Consider the following 22,161-nt stretch of genomic DNA (forward strand, 5'->3'; position numbering starts at 1 on the left):
AAACTGATAACGTTATTTATGAAATATTACCATTTTGACACTAGAATACATTGCATCAGAATCTTGCCCGAATTCTTTTCGGTGGTCTGTGTGACCACCGAAACTTTACATTTAAATTGAGCGGCATTTTTCGAATGGATATTTCTCCATGAAGGCTAAATTTGCTCCAAAATTCGTAGGTAAAAGAAGGGTAACATTTTACAAAGTTTTTAAATGAAAACATCTGCAGAAAAACTTACCTACTTTTAATGGACGTTGGCGATTCACTTTGTTATCCAAGGCATCTATGGAGTTCTTGAATTGAAAATATCCATTGCTATAACATTGACAGCCGTGCTGTAACGCCGGTTAGAAAAAAAAGGCACTCCTTCGACGGCGTGGACTAGAATCCCTACCTAGAACCGGACCCTCGCCTGTACGAAAGGACTGACTATCCATGCTTTATATCTAATAGGACTGAGGTTTTATTAGTTCACACTTTATACTGGTTTTACACATTAGTTCAATAGTCAGCTGCACACGACCCTGTAACGCTAGAAGAGAGAGAGAATCTTCTCGTTCCACGATGACATCTCCGTAAGTCGACTTTTTCTATATCGACTGTCATTGTATCGAGGTGTCTATATCATAGCAACCCACGTACGTCGCTTCTGATATCCCAAGTCCTGCGAAAGCTCTGCTTTAAGTATTCGCCGGTTTTTAGTTTAGGTTTGAGAAATAGCATGAATAGTAAAGCTTCGCTTTGCTTCAACTATTTCGGAAGATGTGGAACGCTATCTTTATCATTACAACGTTTTATTACTTCCTTTAATCTATTCCTCTATGATATGTTGCGTCATGAGCAACAAGTATACAATAAAGCGTAATGAAATATAAAACAGTTTCAGCGCCCGATTGGCTGATTCGATTTCTTATTCACCGTTAGTCGACTGCACGAAAGCTACGATACAAAACAAAGACGTTGCCAACACTCCTCGCTGCTCAGGATATCGTAAGTTATATGATTATTTATTATGGTTCCCCACGGCCCGTTTTGGTAAGCTTTGGCCACCGTGGGATTATAATGCTACGTACAGGAATCATGTTCTTGTGACCGGGCGGGCTTATCGATCGCTTGTGTGACCAGCTTTACTTCCACCACGAGCGGCACATGGATTTGCTCGGTTCGTCGCACCGCTCGGCACCTCCGTTGTACTCGAGACCATCCGGACACTCGAGGACGCACGCCTGTCCGGACAGACACTCGTAGAACTGGTTGCAGCGGTACTCGTGGCCGAAGCTGACCGTGGTATTCACCATCCACGCCGGGGGACAGTGTGGCGAAGGGTGGCAGGCGTTCCGGTTCGAGCGGCACGGTATGCACGGGCAGGTCGGACAACTCGGATCGTTCGGCGGGAAGCTGAGGTCGCACCCGGCCAGGAACGGCCACTCGCAGCGGTTCTGCGACTTGCTCCAGTGCAACCCATCGGGGCACTCCTTGAGGCAGGCGTTACCCCACGAGCACTTGTAGAAGAGGCTGCAGTCCGGGTGCGGCAGGAACACCTCGTAGTCGTTGGTGGGCGGGCAGCTCGGATGCGGCGTGCAGGTGGAGTCGCCCGGAGGGATGATAGGCGGCGGCGGACCGTAGCAGCCCGCTTGCGACGGCCAGTCGCACACATTTTCCCGCTCGTTGAAGTGGAGCCCCGGTGGACACACCATCTCGCAGATCAGCCCATGGCTGCACTTGTAGAACTTTTCGCACTCTTCGTGTGGGAAGTACGTCGGGATGCACTTTTCACACGGCGGGCAGCGGCTGTCCGGCACACAGTTCGACGGTGGACAGGTCGGACAGTCAACCTCTGGCGTCGTCGTTTCCGGTGGGAGCATAGTGGTGGTCGTCGTTACCGGTGGGAGCGTAGTGGTGGTCGTCGTTTCCGGTGGGAGAGTAGTGGTTGTTGTCGTTTCCGGTGGGAGAGTAGTGGTGGTCGTCGTTTCCGGTGGGAGAGTAGTGGTGGTCGTCGTTTCCGGTGGGAGAGTAGTGGTGGTCGTCGTTTCCGGTGGAAGAGTAGTGGTTGTCGTCGTTTCCGGTGGGAGAGTAGTGGTTGTTGTCGTTTCCGGTGGGAGAGTAGTGGTGGTCGTCGTTTCCGGTGGAAGAGTAGTGGTGGTCGTCGTTTCCGGTGGGAGAGTAGTGGTGGTCGTAGGTTCCGGCTCATCGGTGGTCGTCGTTTCCGGTGGTTCGGGTTCATCCGTATCCGGGAAGTCGCACTGCCTGTTAATCGGATCCCATATCAAACCGGGCGGGCAGGTCATCTCGCAGGCGGATCCATCGCGGCAAATCAGGTACTTGTTTTCGCCTTCCGGACTGGGAAGCTTCGTCGGCGGCACCGTATCCGGTACCGGGCAGAGTGGATTGGGCAGGCAGAGCGGGTCATCGCAGATGGGTCGGTTCACTGGGACGCAGTCGGTCACCAAATCCTGGTACGAGCAGCGTCGGAGGATTTTGTTGAACCACATTCCGGGCGGGCAGACGGTTTCGCAGGCGTATCCGTACGGGTTGCAGCGGAAGTAGGCATCGCATCGGCTCGGGTGCGGGAATACCTCCGCCGGCAGGATGGGGTCACAGTTGATCGGGCATCGGAAGTCCAGAAAGCAGCCGGGTTCGCAGATATCGTCAATGTCGTCATCGTCACCCTCACCGGGACCGGGTGGTGGTGGCTGTGGTGGTGGTGGTGTTGGTATAGGTGGTGGAGGAGGAGTAGGTGGAGGTGGAGGTGGAGGTGTAGGAGTACCTGCACCCGGCTCACATACTGCCTGCTGCGGCCAAACGCAAACCTTCAACCCGGTGTGGAAAAGTAGATTAGCCGGACAGCGGAACAGGGCCGCCCCGTACTGTGTACACTGGAAAAACCGGCTACAATCCTCCGGATGCGCGAGCTTAAAGCCAGGCCGATAATTTTGGCACGGATCTACCACCGCACGTCCCAGGTACGTCTCGTTCGAAACCGGCACGGGGTCCTTGCGTCCGGAGCAGCTGACCGGCCGCTCGCTCCTACATTTCCCGATCGCCGCGTCGAAGTACAACGGGGTTTCGCACACCAACAGCAGCAGCCTATCGTCCAGACACTCCAGATACTTCCGACAATCGTGCGGATGCGCCAAGATGCTTCCCTTGGAGCAGTCACTTTCGCCCTCCGGCAGGGCGTATGCACCGTGCGGGAGCAACGCCATCGCGGCGATGCTCAACGAACAAACGAACCACCGCAGCCAAGCCATGATGGTGGCGTCGTTAGCAGGCGGGCGGACAAAACGGACAGAACTAGTGCCGCCCCGGTCTCGGGGACCAGCTTTTGTAGCCTCCGGATCGGTTGACTGGCGCGACATGTGCTACTTGACAGCCGACACGTTGATGGACAAGATCGTACACGGTTCGGGGCGACCCAAAGAATTGGTATTGGCTGGAAGAAAGTCGTACGTAAATATGCACTATCTTTGATTGGCTCGCACGGGAGCGGCACATCCACCGTGTGCTTCCGGTGCGTCAAGGAGAGGTGCAATGCAACTTCGTTGCCACTCTTGTGGTAGTTGCCATCGGTGTACAACACGGCAGCACAACGTGATTGGAGGCGTAGGAAGCAAGGGCATGGTGCGAAATTATCTTCAGAGATGCAAACACCTACAGGAAGGAAACAATAACAGTGTAATCGATTCAAGAAGCAGGATGACTAGATCTCTGCTGACCAGGAAATAGGAACGGTTCTATGCTTTATCGGTCCAGTTCAACGGTATCGACATTCCTCTGCTTGACATTGAAACGCTAGACGGTTTCGAATTCGAACAAGAATTTCGAACATGAAATCAAAGGCTGCACCGTGCGTAGAGGTGTCATGTACCAACCGACAGGAAGTGCATTGTTGCATTCATTTTTCCTGTCAGGTCAGTCGTAACAATAATGGAACACACTGCAGAAATAAAAACCAATACCGTTATACTTCAGTGTGCAAACATTCCAATCCATTGACGTTCATTCGATGTCATGAAATATTTATGATACCATTGACCAAACAACGAACCACAGAAAAAAACACAACACAACAACACGGAGGTACGGTGATAACATCAAAACAATGTTAATTACCAGTTTTTACATCCAACGACGGGAGCCACCATTTGTAAAATCGCTTCGCGGGACCTTCAGGTGATGCCATTGGTCCTGCGTGGGGCGGCTAAAATTAGGGTACTATAGCAAGGCAATCATCTTAATGTTCCCGCGGTCGGTATATGTAACGCGATTTTGAACCTCTGTTCTGGCTATCTCTGCCCTGTGGGAGTCACGGTCTTCTGCTATCGGTGGGTGATAACGCAAAATTTTCATCCAAACAAGCAGGGAAATGATTAATTTGGACGGTCATCATGTTCAATGTACAAATGATGCAATTGTTTCACAAAGAATTTGTTTGTATTACTACTTCTAATGGACGATATGCGGTTGTGACACTCCGACCCGGCTAGAACGTCTCGGTTGGTGCCGGCGTCGGGGCAGTCGGCACAAATATGCACTGTTTGAGTGTGTTGTACCACCGTTGACCTTCGGGGCACCGTAGCCGCAGGATGTTGCGATACATAACTTCCACGAAGGGCTCATCACCCGGTTCGGCAGTGGTTTGCTCCTGGCAAATGCCGACGGCAACGAGCAGCAAGAACACCAGCACGAGAAAAGTAAATACGTTCCTTGCCTCAGCCATCTTTCACTACTTAATAGTTTTGAGAAAACAGTAGGGATTTTTATTTAACTACAGCGGATGATCCTTATTTTTAAATGTTAAGACCGAAAATCTAGGTCTATAACCGGGATCCAAAGTGTACGTTTTCACTGACTTCTGAGAACGACTAGACTTTGTTTTGAACATTCCCACATGTTTTGATCAACAATCAAAAGCAACTCGGAATTGATGTAGTTATGATATCCCATAAAGTTAATGGCTTTACGATAAGCTTGCGTCTCTATCCGTTCAACACTTAACACACTCCAGATAAAACAGTACACATCCGGTCGTACCGAGGTGATATGTTTCTTTCGAGGTCGTTGCTTGTGAACTCCGGTATTTACCGCAGGTTATAGTACTAAGTTTTGTCATACTTCTAAGTAGGATTACTGGGAGAAACTATACTCATGTACTGATAAAATTGTTTGCAACACTGGCTTGGAGACTTAGCCTTGGACGTTATCGCACCTTAAGTAATGAATTAATCAATTTTTGATTTTTTTTATTTAATCATTTTAAAACCATTTTATGATCTATTTTAATCCATTAGTTATCTGTACCAGATGTTAAAAAAAAACCAGGAAACCTTCAAGAAAACCCTCAGGAAATAATGCAAGCTAATTCATATCTAGGGCTTGAAACGAAACGAAACGATACGAAGAGTTATAGCTTTATACGCATTTTGTCAACTTCCAGAACCAATGTGGATTAATGCACATTTGCTAACTTTCTCACATGAAATCAATGTTTTAGTGACGGTTTTTTGCATATTTTTATTAACCCATTTATGGTAGGTAGTGATGGAACCGAAATAAATGTAAAAAAAAACCCTACTCCATAATTCTTCAAGTTATCCTAGGCAACATAAACCACAAGTCAAGATCTGATCCAAGATTACAGTTCCCGCTTCGGGGAAACGGTGTTTGTCTTCCTGTAATCTATCAGGGAACGATACGCCACCCTCGTGACTCCCAAGTGACTGATCGTCGGGGTGATTGGAGCCATAAAGTTAAGCTTATTTGACCAATCACAAATAATCCCATCGGGCGATAAGTCCCGCCAGGGAATACGTGTCCATTTTTTTTTTTTCGTTCGTACAAGAGAAATCATCACTAATCGAGTTAGGCGTGCGTGATAGGTATCAAAGTGGCGAGGTAATAAATAAAGTTTTATTGCTTTCTGGGGCAACACTAGAGGATACTACGTCATTCTTCCGGCACACCGGATGACGGATGGCTTACGGACATATCTGGTTCTGGCTATCTTATGGCTAGGGTAGTTCGTGGTTTTCATGACAAAAATTCACGGCCAAAGTCTAGGTTGGCAGGAGATGGGATCCCTTGTGGGATATGCTGGTGGTTCACGCCCTGTTTCGTCTCGTTCACATTTAGATAACTGGTGAGGCTGCTGTGCCTACTGTCGGGGGTCCTGCCGTCGCTACCGTGGGGACACCGGGAATGGTAGTGGCGGGCGGTACAGTGGTGGTACCGGGGGATGGAGCAGTTGGTATAGAGGGCGTTGGTGTCGGAGCTGTTGGTACGGTCGTTTGGGATCCCACGGTAGTGGTTGTTGGAGCTAACGTTGGAGCTAATGTTGGAGCTAGCGTTGGAGCTAGCGTTGGAGCAGTTGTGGGAGATAGCGTTGGAGCCGTGGGATAGTCCACCGTGGTGGTACTTGCTGCCGTCGTGGACACGGTCGAGCTAGCAGTTGTAGTCGTTGCTCCAGGAGTTGGCGCTGTTGGTGGTGGCGTCGGGACGGTTGGCGATTGCGTTGTCGTGGTCACGGGAGCCATTGTGGTAGCCGGTACAGTGGTAGTCACTGAAGCCACCGTAGTTGTTGTAGTCACTGGATGTGGCGCAGTGGTGGTGGTGGTTCCTCCTCCCAAAGTACATTTGGCAACGTACGGATATTCACAGCGCTGCAGTGCAACGGAAAAGTGGAGTCCCAGCGGGCACTGTTTCAAGTACGCGTAACCATACGAGCAGGTGTAGAACAGTCCGCAGTCGGTCTCATGTGGCAGCTGCGTTGGATTGTTCGGATTGTCCACCAGCGGGCATCGGGGATCCAGTTTGGCCTGCGCATTTACCCACAGACCATGCGAACTGATCGCCACCAGCGCTACGATAACGCACTTCAGCATTTCGAGACAAGGGCTCGTAAACTCCTATACACAAAACTCTCTCAAATCGATGGCGGGCAGGACGAGAAGCTTTATCACCTCACTACGCGGCGTTAAAGTGAAGAACTGGAAATCTCTTGTACGGCTGTTCATCTTTTATAGCTTATCCGGTAGGACTCCGGTCTGGTGTTATTTGTGTGCATAGTCCCGCGGCGAGATAAGATACAGTGGCGGGATATTTTCGGCCGCAGACGTTGCAAAGCTAATAAATTTCACCGTCTGCAGATAGTGGACGTCCAGCGCCAATTGGAAGTACCCCTTAAATTGCACACATTTTCGTCCTTGTAAGGTGCTTTTGGCTTTCGTTTGATTTGGTAAAATATGATGAAATCACTGATTGAAGAAACTGCGCCACAAATGTGTATTTGTCTACGTTTCGATACACCGGAAATCGGTCGCAAAAAAAGATAGTATATCATATTTACATATATGATAGCAATCAGAGTGCTTTACAGTCATCACAACAACAAAACGAAAAACCAAAGAACAAAAAAAACTATCTATTTACTTTGCCATTTATTTTTTAGAAATGGAATTGGACCATCATTTTTTATGTTAATAATTTTCCAATATCTAAAGATTGTTAGCTATGAATTTTTTTGCTCTTTTCAAAAAGATTTAGCGAATATGATGAACAGTGAATGGTGTTTTAGTTGCTACTTTTTTACTTAAAAAATAGTTTTTTTCAATAACTCGCTGGTGTTAAATGAAGAATAATTGCGGTAAAAGACAATTTCTGTTTACATTCTTTTAAGTTCTTGTCTATTTCATCTGTGTATCTTTGATTTAAAAATAGTTGAATTCATCTCATTACAATCTACCTCCATACTGATGGAATCCATGGAATCAAATCAGTTTCTAGTATGAATGAAGCAAACAGATAACGCTCCGTAACGTCAAGATAGTATACGCTGCAGGCGTAAAAGAGTCGTGGGAAGCTTTGAAGAAAGTTTGCGTACAGTAAAGGACCAATGCACGATGGAGCGAAGCCGGGATAAAAATCAAAAATTCATTTTTGGATTTCAGAAAAATGAGATATGTTTTCTTAAACTACAAGATGAAACTAAGAAATGACCCAAAAACTAGAGCCTCTGTTCTTCCAGGTTCTGAGAAACAGCCCGTCAAAGTCAAGATTTGTGAAAATATTGCGTGAAAAATTGAAAAAAATCCATCAACTTTGAAGGGCCGTAACTCCTATAATAATGGCCGGAATGGAATTTCAAGCACAGTTTTAGAAAGGTATATTATCATGCTTTAAAATGGTTGACAGTTTGAGTAAATTGAAATTGAATGTCAGAAAATATTAAGCATTGTTTCGCAAAACTCCTGGAATTTTTTTTAATTTTCTATTTTTAACCTTACGCCATCGCTAAGGATCGTAAAAGATTGTAATATGTTGCATACCCACTTATAGTCTAGAATGTTTTGTAACAAAAAAAGATGGTTTTTTTTGCATATACGCGCGAACTTTACCTGTTTTTTTGAACTTCGTATGTGAAGATTATAGTTTATCACCTACTAGGCGTCTCCATCATGCCATATGCCGCATCGTGTGTGGTAAGAAATGTTTGAAATTCTCATTCAATGAAATATAGGTCGATGATCGTATCGTAAAAATGTGAAGCAGGGTAGTGGTTGAACATCACGTAAAAGGGGAAAGACGAGCCAAGTCAATGGCAAAGAATGAAATTTGGTTTGGTTTGCTTTGAATGCATTAGGTCGCTTTTTCTTGTTCTACAGCTCACAAACCCATCTTTTTATACGCAAAATTCCTATTAATAATGTACCCTACACTAACATTTTGTTCTGTTTGTACCCTTACCGGTAAAAGTTGAAGTTAATCTTCAAGAGTTGGTGAATCACACTGCGTGTAGAATAATCGAAATGCAAAAAGCAGAAATCTTGCGACACCTTTCATCTTCTTTGTGTGATTCACTAAGCGTCGTATTATTGCGCTCATGGGGCATTGACGGATCTAGTGGACACAGGATTTACAATCAACTGTTTCATGGTTCCAGAGAAAATGCTGCATCAGACAGTGAATTACTAGTATCGGCATTAACGCCTATCCGTCTTTCGTTCATTAGTGACGATTCACATATCATCTGTATAAACTTGATGCCCCAAAGTGTTAGGTTTTGCAGGCCAATTGTGATCAAGTTTGCGAGAGAGTCGAAAGAAAAAGTTATACAAACAGTAGACGAAATCAAAAGCCAAATAACCAGGATAGTTCCTTGTACAATTCAGCTAAATGAAACAAGTTATGTGGCGGTAAACTATTCATTTTAGTTTAATTGATTGAGTTTAATTGATAGAAAAAAATTGACATATTTAACTGACAATCTGTCTATGCAAACATGGTGCAAAACCAACAGAAATAAGCAGTGTAGAGCACTTAGAAAATGGATTTATTCCAAATCATGAGAATTTATCTAATGGAATATCTCCACTGCACTGCTGGATGAGACATTTCGTACAGAATTGAATTTAAAAAATGGAAGGTTACTAAAAATTATAAAAATATGGACAATGATCGAAAAAAATTGTATTGGAAAAGATGTAAAAAATTTGGTGTTAAAGTAGATGAACCAAGGCAAATGGGTGAAAATAGTATGACGGGAAACGTTTGTCGTCGGGCTTATTTGCGGGCTTATGTCGGGCAATATTTTGCAAATAGAAACAGAACTTATAGAAAGGATTCGAAATATTTTAATAGCCATCAACTGTTCACAGCCTTTAAATCCAAAAACTATTGGTCTATATTGCAAAGACACATACATTTTTACATACATCATTACAATTGGTACAAAATGCCTTCTACTGTCCATAAAGTTCTTGCGCATGTAGATAAAATAATTGTTAATGCCCCAGGTCCATTGGGATCCTTAGGAGAGGAAGCAGCAGAAGGTAGAAATAAAATATACAGAAGGGATAGAAGAGAACATGCCCGTAAAATGTCACAAGAATTCAATATTAAAGACATTTTTATGAGAGCATTATAATCATCCGATCCATACATTTCAACAATATTTCTGTCTAAATCGTTGAAAAATAAAAAAAAAACAAATCCCATACCCAGACGAAGTAACAACATTCTTCGTAGATTACAGCTCCTCAAATAGTAACAGACCCTTGCCAATTCAAAACCAAGAATATGATGGTACAATATTATTTTTAAATTTATATTTAGATTAAATATCAATGATTTTCCAGATAACAATATTTTGAATGAAAGTTTGTTGTAAATTTAGTTTGTTTTATATCAAACTAAAAAAAAAATCTTTAATTCAATGTAAAAAAAGATTGAAAAAATAATGCACCCATAGAAAAGTCCAAAAATATGAGGTTTTTGCAGCGCCACCTGGCGGGATTGTTCAGAAACATCATAATTTCGTGTAATATGATAGTATTACACGATATTACAATGAAAAAATTGCAAAACATTTGATTCCGAATTTTATCCCGGCAATTTGCTCTTTTCGCTCCATAGTGCAATGTGGGAACCTTCTCTGAGGTAAAATATACGCTTTGTCGCTCTGTTTTCATAATCTCTTCTTATTTTTGTTCTTCGTTGGTGTAATGACCAGTCCAAGAAACTGCACTACCGCTCGGCTGTCGCGGATCCCCTCCGTACCTACCTCTAACAACTAAAATAAACTTCCGATTACCTGCGTTCACTTTACGGATCATGAGCGATCGTTTCAGCATTTAACCAAGTTTTAAATATCGCAAACTCATGAAGTGGCTCGGTTATGAGGGAATCAAAAATATATATGGAACATTGTGGTTTTGACAACCTGCAATCAGGGAATAATCAAAAGTCTATTTTATAAATCTTTATATACCCCACCGTTACTATTACCTTCTTGGTACTAGTTTGCGCTGTAATATTCGTTAGTTATTCCATTATTCTGTGCTCTATAAACTTATCATTTAGACCTAAAGATGATCCTCTTTGATCTATAACTCCTTGATATCTTGATAAAACCGCAACCCACGAAGCTAAACCATGTCACCATGTATATCATACATGATCACACACAACTTTCTTCCTCTGCTGGAACGCCAGAATTCGTCAGAATCGCTTGTTGGATATATTTGCTCTTCAAGGCTATGTAGGTCTGTAGAAAAAGAAATGTTACATTCATTTTAAACGCAATTGTTATAAGCTAACCCTTAAAAGTGTTCAACTTACATCACGCAACTCCACGGGCAGCATTGCGTTAAAGACCGAGGCCAATTCCCTAAAATCAGGTCTACGATGCGGAGCGACGTACCAACACGACAGCATTAGGTCGTACAGTTCCCTGTTGCTGTGAACTGGATTTTCCAATCGATACGCGTTTTGCAGCATAGTCAACAGCCTCTTACCATCTGTTACATCTGGATAAGGCATTGTACCAAGCGAAAACAGCTCCCACAAGAATACTCCAAACGCCCAAACGTCAGTCTTTACGCTGAAGGTGTGATTTGTGAAGCACTCCAAGGCAAGCCATTTGTATGGAAGGGGGGTATCGCTTGATTGAATGTATATGCCACGTTCCAGTTTTCGTGATAAACCAAAGTCACTTATCTTGACCACCTGTATAGAGTAGAGGAGCACATTCCGGGCGGCAAGATCACCGTGCAGAATGTTTTTAGATGAAAGATAGTCCATACCGTTCGCCACCTGTGAGGCCCAGCTAATAAGATCTGTAGTCCTCAACTGCCACTCGCCAGTATCAGTATTGTCCACTCGATCTGCATGTGTCATTTGTGGTTCATAGTGCTGCAATGTGTCCCAACAACTAACGAACCGTTGCGCGTTGTCACGTAAGAAAATATCCACACTCCCGTACTGACATAATTCAAAAATTAACATGATCTGGCCTGAAGCAAATATCGAATATGATTATCAAACGCTCACGCATTTAAATTCAAGATAATACTAACCTCTCGCTGTGCCTTTGGTTACGGCTCCCAAGAAGTACACAATGTTCACATGTAGCCCAGTTTGGATCATCATGTTGAGTTCGGTAGCCAAACTGTTTATCGCATCAGCCGAGTGGTTCGCTTTCAGCATTTTCACAGCAACAGTCGTCGATGGTTCATGGACAAAGATGTCTCTAGCCATAGCCTTCCTTACGACACCAAACGCACCTTGTCCGATTGTTTCACCCAGTGTTAGTTTATCCGTTGAAAACTCATATTCCGATGGAACTAGCTGTACAGCTTCTGTATTGTTCAATGATACCTTACGCTGCGAATTTTTCAGTTTTCGTATGACCAGGAACACGATTGCACAAATCACTGTGATCGTGCAAATGACAACCACAGCCTGTTCAAATGTATGCTGTTGAGGTTCCAAGGGGATTTCTTGGGGCGAGTTAACCACAAGAGTCTTTTTTAAGTACCCTGTAGTCTTTCGCATGGCCATACACAAGACATGCTTGGTGTTGATGCTCAGTGAATGATTTACGACCCATGTATATGCCTCTTGATGTCCGACTACATGGTAGGATCTATCATCTTCATATATAACGAAATCTCTTTTAAATTCGTATACGTGAACTTGGCATCGTACAGTCATAGCACTGCCTTGAGTACTCACTATCTCGAGTTTCATCGGTTCAAGGAAATTTCGTACCATTAGATATGATGTCAAACTTGAGTCTCCAAAATTGCAATCGACGGTGCCTGGTTTTTGTATCGGTCCAGGAATGTGAAATCTGTAACGTACCACGTACGGAGGGTAGAAAGGTTCGACCTTTAAAGAAAAAGATTAAAGTTACCTTGATGTAATACCATGTCAAATAAATTAGTATCGCACAATTGTAAGCTCACCTTACTAGCATTTATTCTAAAGCCATCATTTTTAGCAATTGAAAACAGTGTTCCTTCAAGATCCACAGTATAAGGAGTGTAATATGCCCATGGATCCAAAGGCACAAATTGAAAGTAGCAAAAAAAGTCGACGCCGCCATCGTTCCACAGCGCGGTCTCATTGTTCATCAAACGGCCAGAACCATCTATAATTTCGTCAAACCGAAGTTAATCATTCCATGTGTATTCATCATTTTCGTCAACAAATACTTACGAGGTTCTAAAACGGACAAATCAATTTCAGCACAGATGCGTTTCGGTACGCAACATTCGTACCATCCAGCGTGAAAATCTAGTGCATTATTAATAACTAATGTTCCACCCTGTATGTTGGCGGATGGTAATATGTCCTGCGAAAACAAAGATAAAATAGCACGCCAAACATTGAAATCCAGTTTTTATTTAACTATATTTTTCAATAAACTGTACCTTCATAAAATTATTCTTATCAAAGAAGTACCAAAACACAAAAGTTTTCCTACCCACTGATGATCGAACAATGCATTGGAATGTAACCTCACTATTTTGATAAACTTTGCGTGGGCCGTCTATTTGAGCCGGTTGGTTTTGCGCTAGATTAGTACACAAAATTGTCGTTTAATGAGAAAATAAAAAAAATTATGTTAGTTAAATTAAGAAGTCCTGCTATAACTACCCTAGGAGGTATTTCAATATTCACCTTTGATTTTCCATGATTTCCAAATTTCTTGTTTTCCTGATTTGGCCAAACATCGGTACTTCCGGAAACTCGTTGCGGAGCTCAGGGTCGCTTTGTATGAACCATTTTTGTGTTCGAAAAATATTTCATTTTCAAACCAATATATCTTCGGAACAGTATTTCCGACCGCATCACAGTCCAACATAGTATTTTCACCCGGATTCAAATAAATTATTGTTTCATTGGCATTGCCACTCTTGAAATGTATTGTGCGTGAAACGATCAGTTTTATTGCTAACTCTGCTTCTTTGAGCGTTCCATTCTCCAACTTGGCCCGGCATTTAAACAGTCCTGACGAAACGTTGAAAATCGAAAAGTTGGCCGCCCACCCATACTTAACATTTGATCCTTCTGTCTCGAACTCATACTCATCGTGAATAAAAGTTATGTTGTTTGTGAAATTGAAATGACTATGCAGAAGGCACTGCACTACAACTGTGTCACCAAAAAATATCTCGCCTTCGGAAGATATCATATTTATCTTGACGTGGTCGTTAAAGTCTTCCGGATACAAGAATGATTCTACTGTTGAGATTCCCTTAAGGTTCGATGCTTTACAAATAACGGTAGTAGGTCCAAGAGATGGAACCCTGACAAGCGTGGATGCGCTCGCTTGTAGCGTATCATTTGATTGTTTGTACTGAAATAAATTAAATGTAATCTTTAATTAACACCCTACGAAAGAAGCACTGCATTTTTCATGGACTGTCTAAAGTGCAACTTACCACTGGTAGCGCTTGGGGTGTATTTTGTAAGTATGGAATTGATTTAAATTCAAATTTTATCGGAGAAGAATATGTTGTTCCATAACAAGTGAATTCAACCATTTCTGCCCACAGCTGTAAAACGTTGCGTCTGATTTCCACCACAGGTACTCCTAAACAAATGAAAACCCATTTAATTATAGAATTTAAATCATTAGTTTTCGATTCAATTTTTCTTTTTGAACCTTACGCCGATCAAAATGAACAAATAGGAGATGTGCTTTGTATAACTGTTGCATTTTAAAACTCTAGCTACTATTTTTTTATAGTTATTTCACAGTCTTTTTCATCTTTAATATGAACAGTAGGGGGTCTGCGACAGCCGAGCGGTAGCGCCGGGTTAGAAAATCGGCCCATGAGCGCTTAGGCTCAACACCTCGACGGCGTGGGTTCGAATCCCAACTGAGACCGGACCCTCCCCTGTACGAGAGGACTGAATAGCCACGTACTCAAAAGAAAAAAAAGTCTCGTAAGCCTTTAACGGGGCAGGCATGACCAACAAGTTCGTTACGCCAAGAAGAAGAAGAAGATGAACAGTTGCATCGTGAAGATTGTGGATAACATCCAACTCAATTGACTTCTTGCGTATCACCAATCCGGCAGAGTAATTAATTCTGGTATAATTAAGTGTGTCATTTATGTTTAGCACCAATAATAGCTGTTCCACACACTAGTGTTCTTTGGAGCAACATTTGTAAATTCCAGCATGTTTCCCACCAACGTTTGAAATAACCAACGGGTTACTTTTGGACGTAACATGAATCCATTTTAAACTTTTTGTGAATGCCATGCATTATCGACGCATTTCTATTCCACATGGCTTCCTTTCGCTACAATTCGTGGGCTTTATATATCGATAGCTGCATTGAAAGATTCATAAACGACAAACGTTAAAAACTGTGGATATTAGTTCAATCACATTTCACAGTTAAAAAACAACGGTACCAGGATGATAACGAATACACGCTTCTGTAGGTGCCTCCTGTGAACATATAGGAATTGACGGATTGTTAATTTTTATAATCGATAGTTCTGTTTTTGACTTCTCCGGCAAGTTTAATGCCAAAATATTCGTCTGGATAGGAGATACGATTAATTTTGTGAGCTACTACACGTTTGTTTTTCGTTTTTAACGTTAACAATGGTTTTAAAAAAATATATTTTTTCCGTTATACCCTTTATCATTAAATAACTAGCCTTTTCGATTAAATGCTTTGTTGGTGGTACACAAAAATCACAATTGTACGTTGATTTTTAACTTTTTATATTCGTTACACACAAGAATGATTATTGTTTAACATTTTGTGTATTGTGAAACTGTTATGAATCACGAAATATTTTTTAGAATTCTGTGACTAATAAAAAAAAAATTAGAAAATGAGCAGAACGAAATCTATAAGGTTTCGAAAAAAAGCATGACTCATCCTGATACGCCTGTCGTCAAAGACGGAAGTCAAACTGGTATGCTGATGGATATTTGATTAATTGATGAAAACCCCATTATTCCACAACACATTGTTTTGATCCACGTTTTCAAACCAACCATAAAATTGCTTAACGAAATGTTTTATTCGTAAAGACGACTTCAATTGGCGTTATTTTAATTGTAAGATTGAAAACTATCCTGGTTTACACGAACAAATATCGATTACTACCAAATTTCTTAAGGCTCTTAGTTTTCTTAAGTTCAGCCGTATCCAACATTAGGGGTTGTCGGTGACGTAGTTTTGTTCTGGAACTTGTAATAAGTTCATAATATCCAGTATTTTCTTGTTTCTAAATCCACTTTGCCTTAATTTTTCTAAATTTTCGTTTCATCTGATTTAACGATTAATTTCCAATGACTCACCTATAACGTTCGACGAAAACAGTAAACATAACAAAAAAGTCAAAATTTCTACGGTTGGTAACATCACGATAAAGCACTAGCACGTGAACTAATAAATTCTATTCGTCTTATTTGTTTGTTCGTTTTTAATAAAAGCTGTTCGTTGAAAATCACACAAACATTTTTGTACACTTTGGGTATGCCTCGTTCAACGTCGGAAAGAATACTGAACATTTGATGCGGGGTATTTCTTGTTCGCTAAGTAGTGCACTCTTATGATTTTTTGGAATAGTTTCATTTCAATGCTTCTACTGTTTTTATAATGTAGAAAAAAGTCCTTCGATAGTGTAGAGTGATTGCAGTACCAATATTATGAGTCAAATCAAACTTAAAATGCATGCATGGCCATCAGCGCAAAGTAATGAAACACACAAAGTTACGAGGGTATTTTTTTTGTCCATTACTTTTGTTCTTATTAAAATGTTCATGTCTTGTTAGAACCCTGCATTTGTCCTTATCAAAATAATTTTAATATTGATATGATATTGCCTACCCCTTTTTACTAAGATTCCGAGTAGCTGTCTTGTTTCAGAACTGGATTTAAAATCCATAATAAACAAAAAAAACTTTTTTATGTTTGCAACACTACAAGAATATGCTACAATATTTTTTTCAAGTTAAATAATTTCCAATCAAACTCGATAGGATTTGACTCATGATGACCAAAAAACAAATGTTGACTAAGGTCTTTGATAAACCGTGGCTTTCACATTTTTCAGTATAGCAACAGTGATTGACTTTAAAGTCGCATTCGTAAAAGAATCTAAATAACAACCTGACTCAAAGTTATGGAAAACAAATGACTTAGGGCACGTTGGTTTCATTTTAAAGGGTTTTAAGGAAGGTTATAAGGTCCCTAGGTCTGCGGACTTAGGACGAACCATTGTCTTATTAAGACGAACCATTGTCTTATTTATTTTCACATAGCAATTTGTTGAAATTTGACTCATTATTAAAAAAAATTGATCCACCCTCCTATTTTTTCCAACAATGATTATCATATACCTCTCTACAATGTTTATTCGGATACATTTTCTTAACAAATGGTTACCGAAGTACCTTCCGTTGCCTGTCAGTACCATAAAATATCTGAACTCTTATGTGTGATCTCTTATCTTATTTCTCACTTGTGAAAGTTGAAGGCATAGTGCAAGGTGACAATAGCGATCACTAGTTTGAGCGTTAATGGTTAGTAGTTTGAGGTTCCGCGACAGCTGTTTAGAAAATTGGCCCATGAGCGTTGGGGCTCATCACCTTGTTGGCTAGGCTCGAATCCCAACCGAGACCGAACCTACCCCTGTATGAGAGAGGACTACCTATCCACGTTACACAAAGGGAAAAAGTCTTGTAGGCCCTTAACGGTGACAGGTATGACCAAAAAACGGTCGCTAAGCCAAGAAGAAGAACATTGATAGTAATCTCTCGTTCAGCGGAGGTCCGGTCTCCGTTAGGATTCGAACCCACGTCATTAAGGTGGTGCCCAAATGTTCGAGGTTTTATTTTCTAAGAGAATAATCCGCTTAGCTGTCACGGAACGTAATAATTTGTAAAAAAGAAAATGTTCATGCAGTAATATATTCTCACAGTGTAACTTTAAAATTTAAATGGTGTAATTTTCATGCTACAATACGAATATCTCATAAGGTATTTTATTCAAAACATTTCAATAACAGGAAGTATCTAGTTCACTTTTTTTGTTAGAAATCTTGTTCATCAATTTGGTTTGGATGTGGTAGATAAGGCATTTCGTGACGATGGATGGTAGATCAGCCTGGATTCGTCAAAGGCTCAGGCTCTGGTACTTTTTCGGTATTTGACAGTAGGTTCGGTTGTTTCATCGGGGGAAGTAAGCTCTGTACTCGGTTCTGGCGTTCCAGCAGTTCCTACCGTGGGTGGCGCAGCTGTCGGTACCGTTGGAACCGTGAAGGTGGTTGTGCGTATCGTAGGCGTCGGTGTTGTTGGCAGTGTTGGTCCTGATGGTGACGTTGGTTCCATTGTTAAGTACGTTTCATCACACAGTGCTACTTCCGGTGGTTCACAGCGTTTAGTCGCGACAGCAAAGTGATATCCGTCGTAACATGACATCAGGTTTATATTCCTTCTCGCACAAATGTAGTACAGGCTGCAGTCGTATTGGTGAGGGAATGGTCCGCTGGATTGATCATTATCCGTGCACTCAAACCCTAACTGTGCTCTGACCACAAGCACCGAACAGAGCACCACTAAGTATATAGCTTTCGGACAAGTAAACATTGTATCGTCCAACGAATTGCTAGCACTGACTAAAGCAGTTGAGAATGGATACTTCCGTTAAATGTTGCCATGCAAGCATTATCTTATCACTTAGCCTTTGACGTTTTAGCAAAACCTTTAGATGGCAATCGTTTTTCGTAGAGCCTTTAGATCCGGCGAGATTCCCTTAATCATGTAGCTACTACCAGTTTTCGATAAATCTTATGTTGATCAATCGGTAGTAATTTAGCGTTTCATATAAAAGCCATAAATCAATAAAGATTAGAGATTGTCTGGATCCACGACACTCGCAACGTCCATTCGAAAATGTTACTTTCAGTCGCAGTAAGCAAACAGCTCTTAAAACTGGCAGCAGGGGTTCAGGTCTACTGAATGATCACATAATGTTCCATAATATACTTTCGCAGCATAAGTTTATAATTTTCAGGGTTTAATTTTCATGCTACGATATCAGTTTAATATTTTTATGCTCATTTCAAGACATTTCAATAGCTGGATGTTTGAAGTCAGCATTACAGTTAACCAGCAGTTCGAACCGTCGCTGACGCAGCTGTTGGTACCGTCGGAGGCGTGAATTCGGGCTCAGTCGAACTCGTTGGTGTAGTACCGGATACTTCAGAAGGTGTTGTTAGTTCGGCCGTGGTCGTTGAAGTTTCAGCAGTTTCTGCCGTCGGTGGCCCCGCAGTTCCTACCGTTGGAACTGCGAATGTGGTCTCAGTCGAACTCGTTGTTGTAGTTGATGTGTCATCTTCTGTCGTTGTAATCGTTGGTGGGGTGTCGGTAATCTCGGAAGCTGTTGTTGTTTCGCCTGAAGAAGAAGTTGTAGTAGTTGATGTGTCATCTTCTGTCGTTGTAACCGTTGGTGGAGTGTCGGTAATCTCGGAACCTGTTGTTGTTTCGGCCGAAGAAGAAGTTGTAGTAGTTGATGTGTCATCTTCTGTCGTTGTAACCGTTGGTGGAGTGTCGGTAATCTCGGAAGCTGTTGTTGTTTCGGCTGAAGAAGAAGTTGTAGTAGTTGATGTGTCATCTTCTGTCGTTGTAACCGTTGGTGGAGTGTCGGTAATCTCGGAAGCTGTTGTTGTTTCCCCTGCAGAGGTGGTTGTGGTTGTCGACTCCGGTGATGTGGTTGTTGAAGCCATTGTTGACGTTGTTTCTGGCGTAGTTGTACTCGACGGAAACGTTGGCTGTGGCGAAGTTGGCAGTGTTGGTCCTGAAGGTGCCGTTGGTGGTGTTGATGATGTTGTGTAGCTTGCGTCACACAGTGCTACTTCCGGTGGTTCACACCGTTTAGTCGCGACAGCAAAGTGGTATCCGTCATAACATGCCATCAGGTATATATTCCCTACCGAACAAATGTAGTACAGGCTGCAATCGTATTGGTGGGGAAATGGTCCGCTGGATTGATCATTATCCGTGCACTCAAACACTACCTGTGCTCTGACCACAAGCACCGAACATAGTATCATATAGGTTATAACTTTCAAACAAGCAAACATTGTATCGCCCAACGAACTGACTTGCTAACACTGACTAGAGCCATTGAGAATGAAAACTTCCGTTAAATGTTACCACACAAGTATTATCTTATCACTTTTGCCTTTGGCATTATTGCAAAGCTGTTACATCGCAATCGTATTACATATAGCCTTTAGGTTCGGCGAGATTTCCGTAATCATGTAGCTACTACCTATTTTCGTTAAATCTTATATTGGCCAATAGTTACTAATGTAACGAAATACATAGTTGCTATAAATCAATAAAGATAAGAGGTTATCTGGATCTACGTCAATTGCATCGTTCATTCGATAATGTTCCATTCATTCGCAATCAGCTCTTTAAATTGACGGCAGGAGTTCATAGATACTGACTGATCGCATACTGTTGTATGGCTTTTAAACTTTGTGCCGTAAGTTCTAACACTAAGTAGGCCATTGATATTCTGAAAAAGTTTGTACTTTTGGTATCTTGTTGATACTACTCGATAATAAACTCATTTTTTATTGTCTTATGAACTTACTGAACTTCGAAAAAGATTGGTAATAACCGTTGCCTACATAATACAAATGCTTTATGCTCGAGTGCACTGAACCGCAACCAACTTCTGCAAGTAAACCTTCAAGTGTGTCCTGAGTATTAGCTATTCCATTTTCTTGTTCCGAACCTGCCCAAGTACCGATAAGATAAGGACGCTTTCCGAAATCTAAAACGTTTTGCAGAAGATATGGGGTACCTGGTGGGGCTAGGGCATTGCGTAGCGAGCGTGCAAGACAGGGACATGCGCGGGGAGTTCTCAGAACAACACTGGGTTTCGCGTCGTACATAAAGAAGAATGTAGTTTTAATTGGTACAACATTTTGAACTCTCTTCGCTCGGACAAGGCAGAACTACGTAGAACGTTCCCGGATGACTAACCGGTGGCGTCTTCGCGAGTTTGTGCTATAAAAAGAAGGCTTTGGCGTACGGACAGACTTAGTATTTGTTTGCAGGTAGTACAACGATCACTAAGTATCGAAACACACGATGCAAGGTAATATATGAGTTTGAATAGTATTTAAAAGGGTTTGTTTAGTTCGAAATTTATTTGATATCGTTTTTCAGCGTTTCCCGTTGCTTTACTGCTCGGCCTTGCGCTGGTTACTGTCCAGGCAACAGTGACTTTTACCCGTGATTCGCGCTGTCCAAGAGTGGACGATCCCGAGAAGACGATCCACCTAACGCACCCGACCGACTGCAACCGCTTCCTGGTGTGCTCGTCCGGCATGGCCTACGAAATGCGCTGCCCGGAGGGTCTGGAGTACGATACGGAGCAACGCAGCTGCGACTACGACTATCTGGTCCGCTGCTCGGAGGGTGGACGCATGCAGATCCAGCAGGCAAATCAACCGTTCGAGATGCCATCGAGCCAGCTGCTGCTGAATCGGCCGGCCTGGAACGACCCTCAGGAGGAGCGCCGTGATGAAGTGCCCCAGTACAAAGCGCCCGTCAGTGTCGTCGATGCTCGCTGCCCCCGCACGGACAATCCGATGAAACCGATCCATCTGCCGCGCACCGGAAACTGCGCCAAGTTCATGAAGTGCTTCGGTGGCCGAGCGTATGAGATGGATTGTCCAGTGGGGCTTGAATTCGATGCGAAGAATAACCGTTGCGATTATCCTTCGCTCGCCGGCTGCAGCCGAATGTAAGTTGTTCTTACGATTTTGGAATATAATTTTCCAATAAAAGAGCGTTTCTCATTGTAAACGAGATTCGTGTACTGTGCATGTTTCAAAATGATTCATTTGCCAGTCGAAACCCAGGACAGCAATCTACGTGTACTGTAGTATTTTATGTGTCAAGATATCCGAAATGTTGATCAAACAAGATAAAGCATGTAAATACATACTTAATTACGTTGCTCTACAACCACTGAGTGAATTTATCAAATATTTTAGAATATTTGCAAGCACACATTTTGCAAAAGGAGTCAGAACGAAGAAAACCTTAAAATGAGGGATAGAGCTAGAAATCCCAAAAAAATATACAAAATTATATTACCATTCCGACAGTGCTGAACGTCTGCTGCCAGTAAGTTAGTGACTGCGACTGAGTGTAACATTATCGAATGGGCGATGTATTTGCCGTGGCATAAACTCGAATCTTTATTGATTTAGAACTATTATATAATTTGCTAAATTACTAACAATTCGCCCAACCATAAGATTTATTAAGAACCATTGGCCTAACCATAAGAATTATTTAGAACCTGCTAGGAGTTC

At 42.3% G+C, this 22,161-nt stretch overlaps 3 protein-coding genes across 3 annotated transcripts; 1 reads left to right on the forward strand and 2 right to left on the reverse strand.

Moving 5' to 3' along the window:
- Positions 1-1,128: 1,128 nt before the first annotated feature.
- Positions 1,129-6,882, reverse strand: LOC131285753 (mucin-2-like). The gene is made up of 2 exons (XM_058314610.1): positions 6,160-6,882; positions 1,129-2,694 (listed from the first exon to the last, which is right to left on the reverse strand). The coding sequence occupies exons 1-2, from the start codon at positions 6,880-6,882 to the stop codon at positions 1,129-1,131; spliced, it is 2,289 nt and encodes a 762-aa protein (XP_058170593.1).
- A 12,042-nt stretch (positions 6,883-18,924) lies between these two features.
- LOC131285754 (mucin-2-like) lies at positions 18,925-19,872 on the reverse strand. The gene has a single exon (XM_058314611.1). It carries the CDS (start codon positions 19,870-19,872, stop codon positions 18,925-18,927), a length of 948 nt encoding a protein of 315 aa, XP_058170594.1.
- Positions 19,873-20,926: 1,054 nt separating this feature from the next.
- LOC131285755 (peritrophin-1-like) lies at positions 20,927-21,588 on the forward strand. The gene is made up of 2 exons (XM_058314612.1): positions 20,927-20,933; positions 21,005-21,588. Exons 1-2 carry the CDS (start codon positions 20,927-20,929, stop codon positions 21,586-21,588), a joined length of 591 nt encoding a protein of 196 aa, XP_058170595.1.
- Positions 21,589-22,161: the final 573 nt, after the last annotated feature.

Source organism: Anopheles ziemanni, chromosome 3, assembly GCF_943734765.1.
Source record: "Anopheles ziemanni chromosome 3, idAnoZiCoDA_A2_x.2, whole genome shotgun sequence".
NCBI classification, from domain to species: domain Eukaryota; kingdom Metazoa; phylum Arthropoda; class Insecta; order Diptera; family Culicidae; genus Anopheles; species Anopheles ziemanni.

Coding starts and splice junctions, on each gene's coding strand:
- LOC131285754 (XM_058314611.1), bottom strand. CDS start 19,872: ATGATACTATGTTCGGTGCTTGTGGTCAGAGCACAGGTAGTGTTTGAG.
- LOC131285753 (XM_058314610.1), bottom strand. CDS start 6,882: ATGCTGAAGTGCGTTATCGTAGCGCTGGTGGCGATCAGTTCGCATGGT. Junction 2,695..6,159: donor CGACGGCAGGACCCCCGACA/GTAGGCACAGCA, acceptor CCACCACCACAG/CCACCACCACCCGGTCCCGG.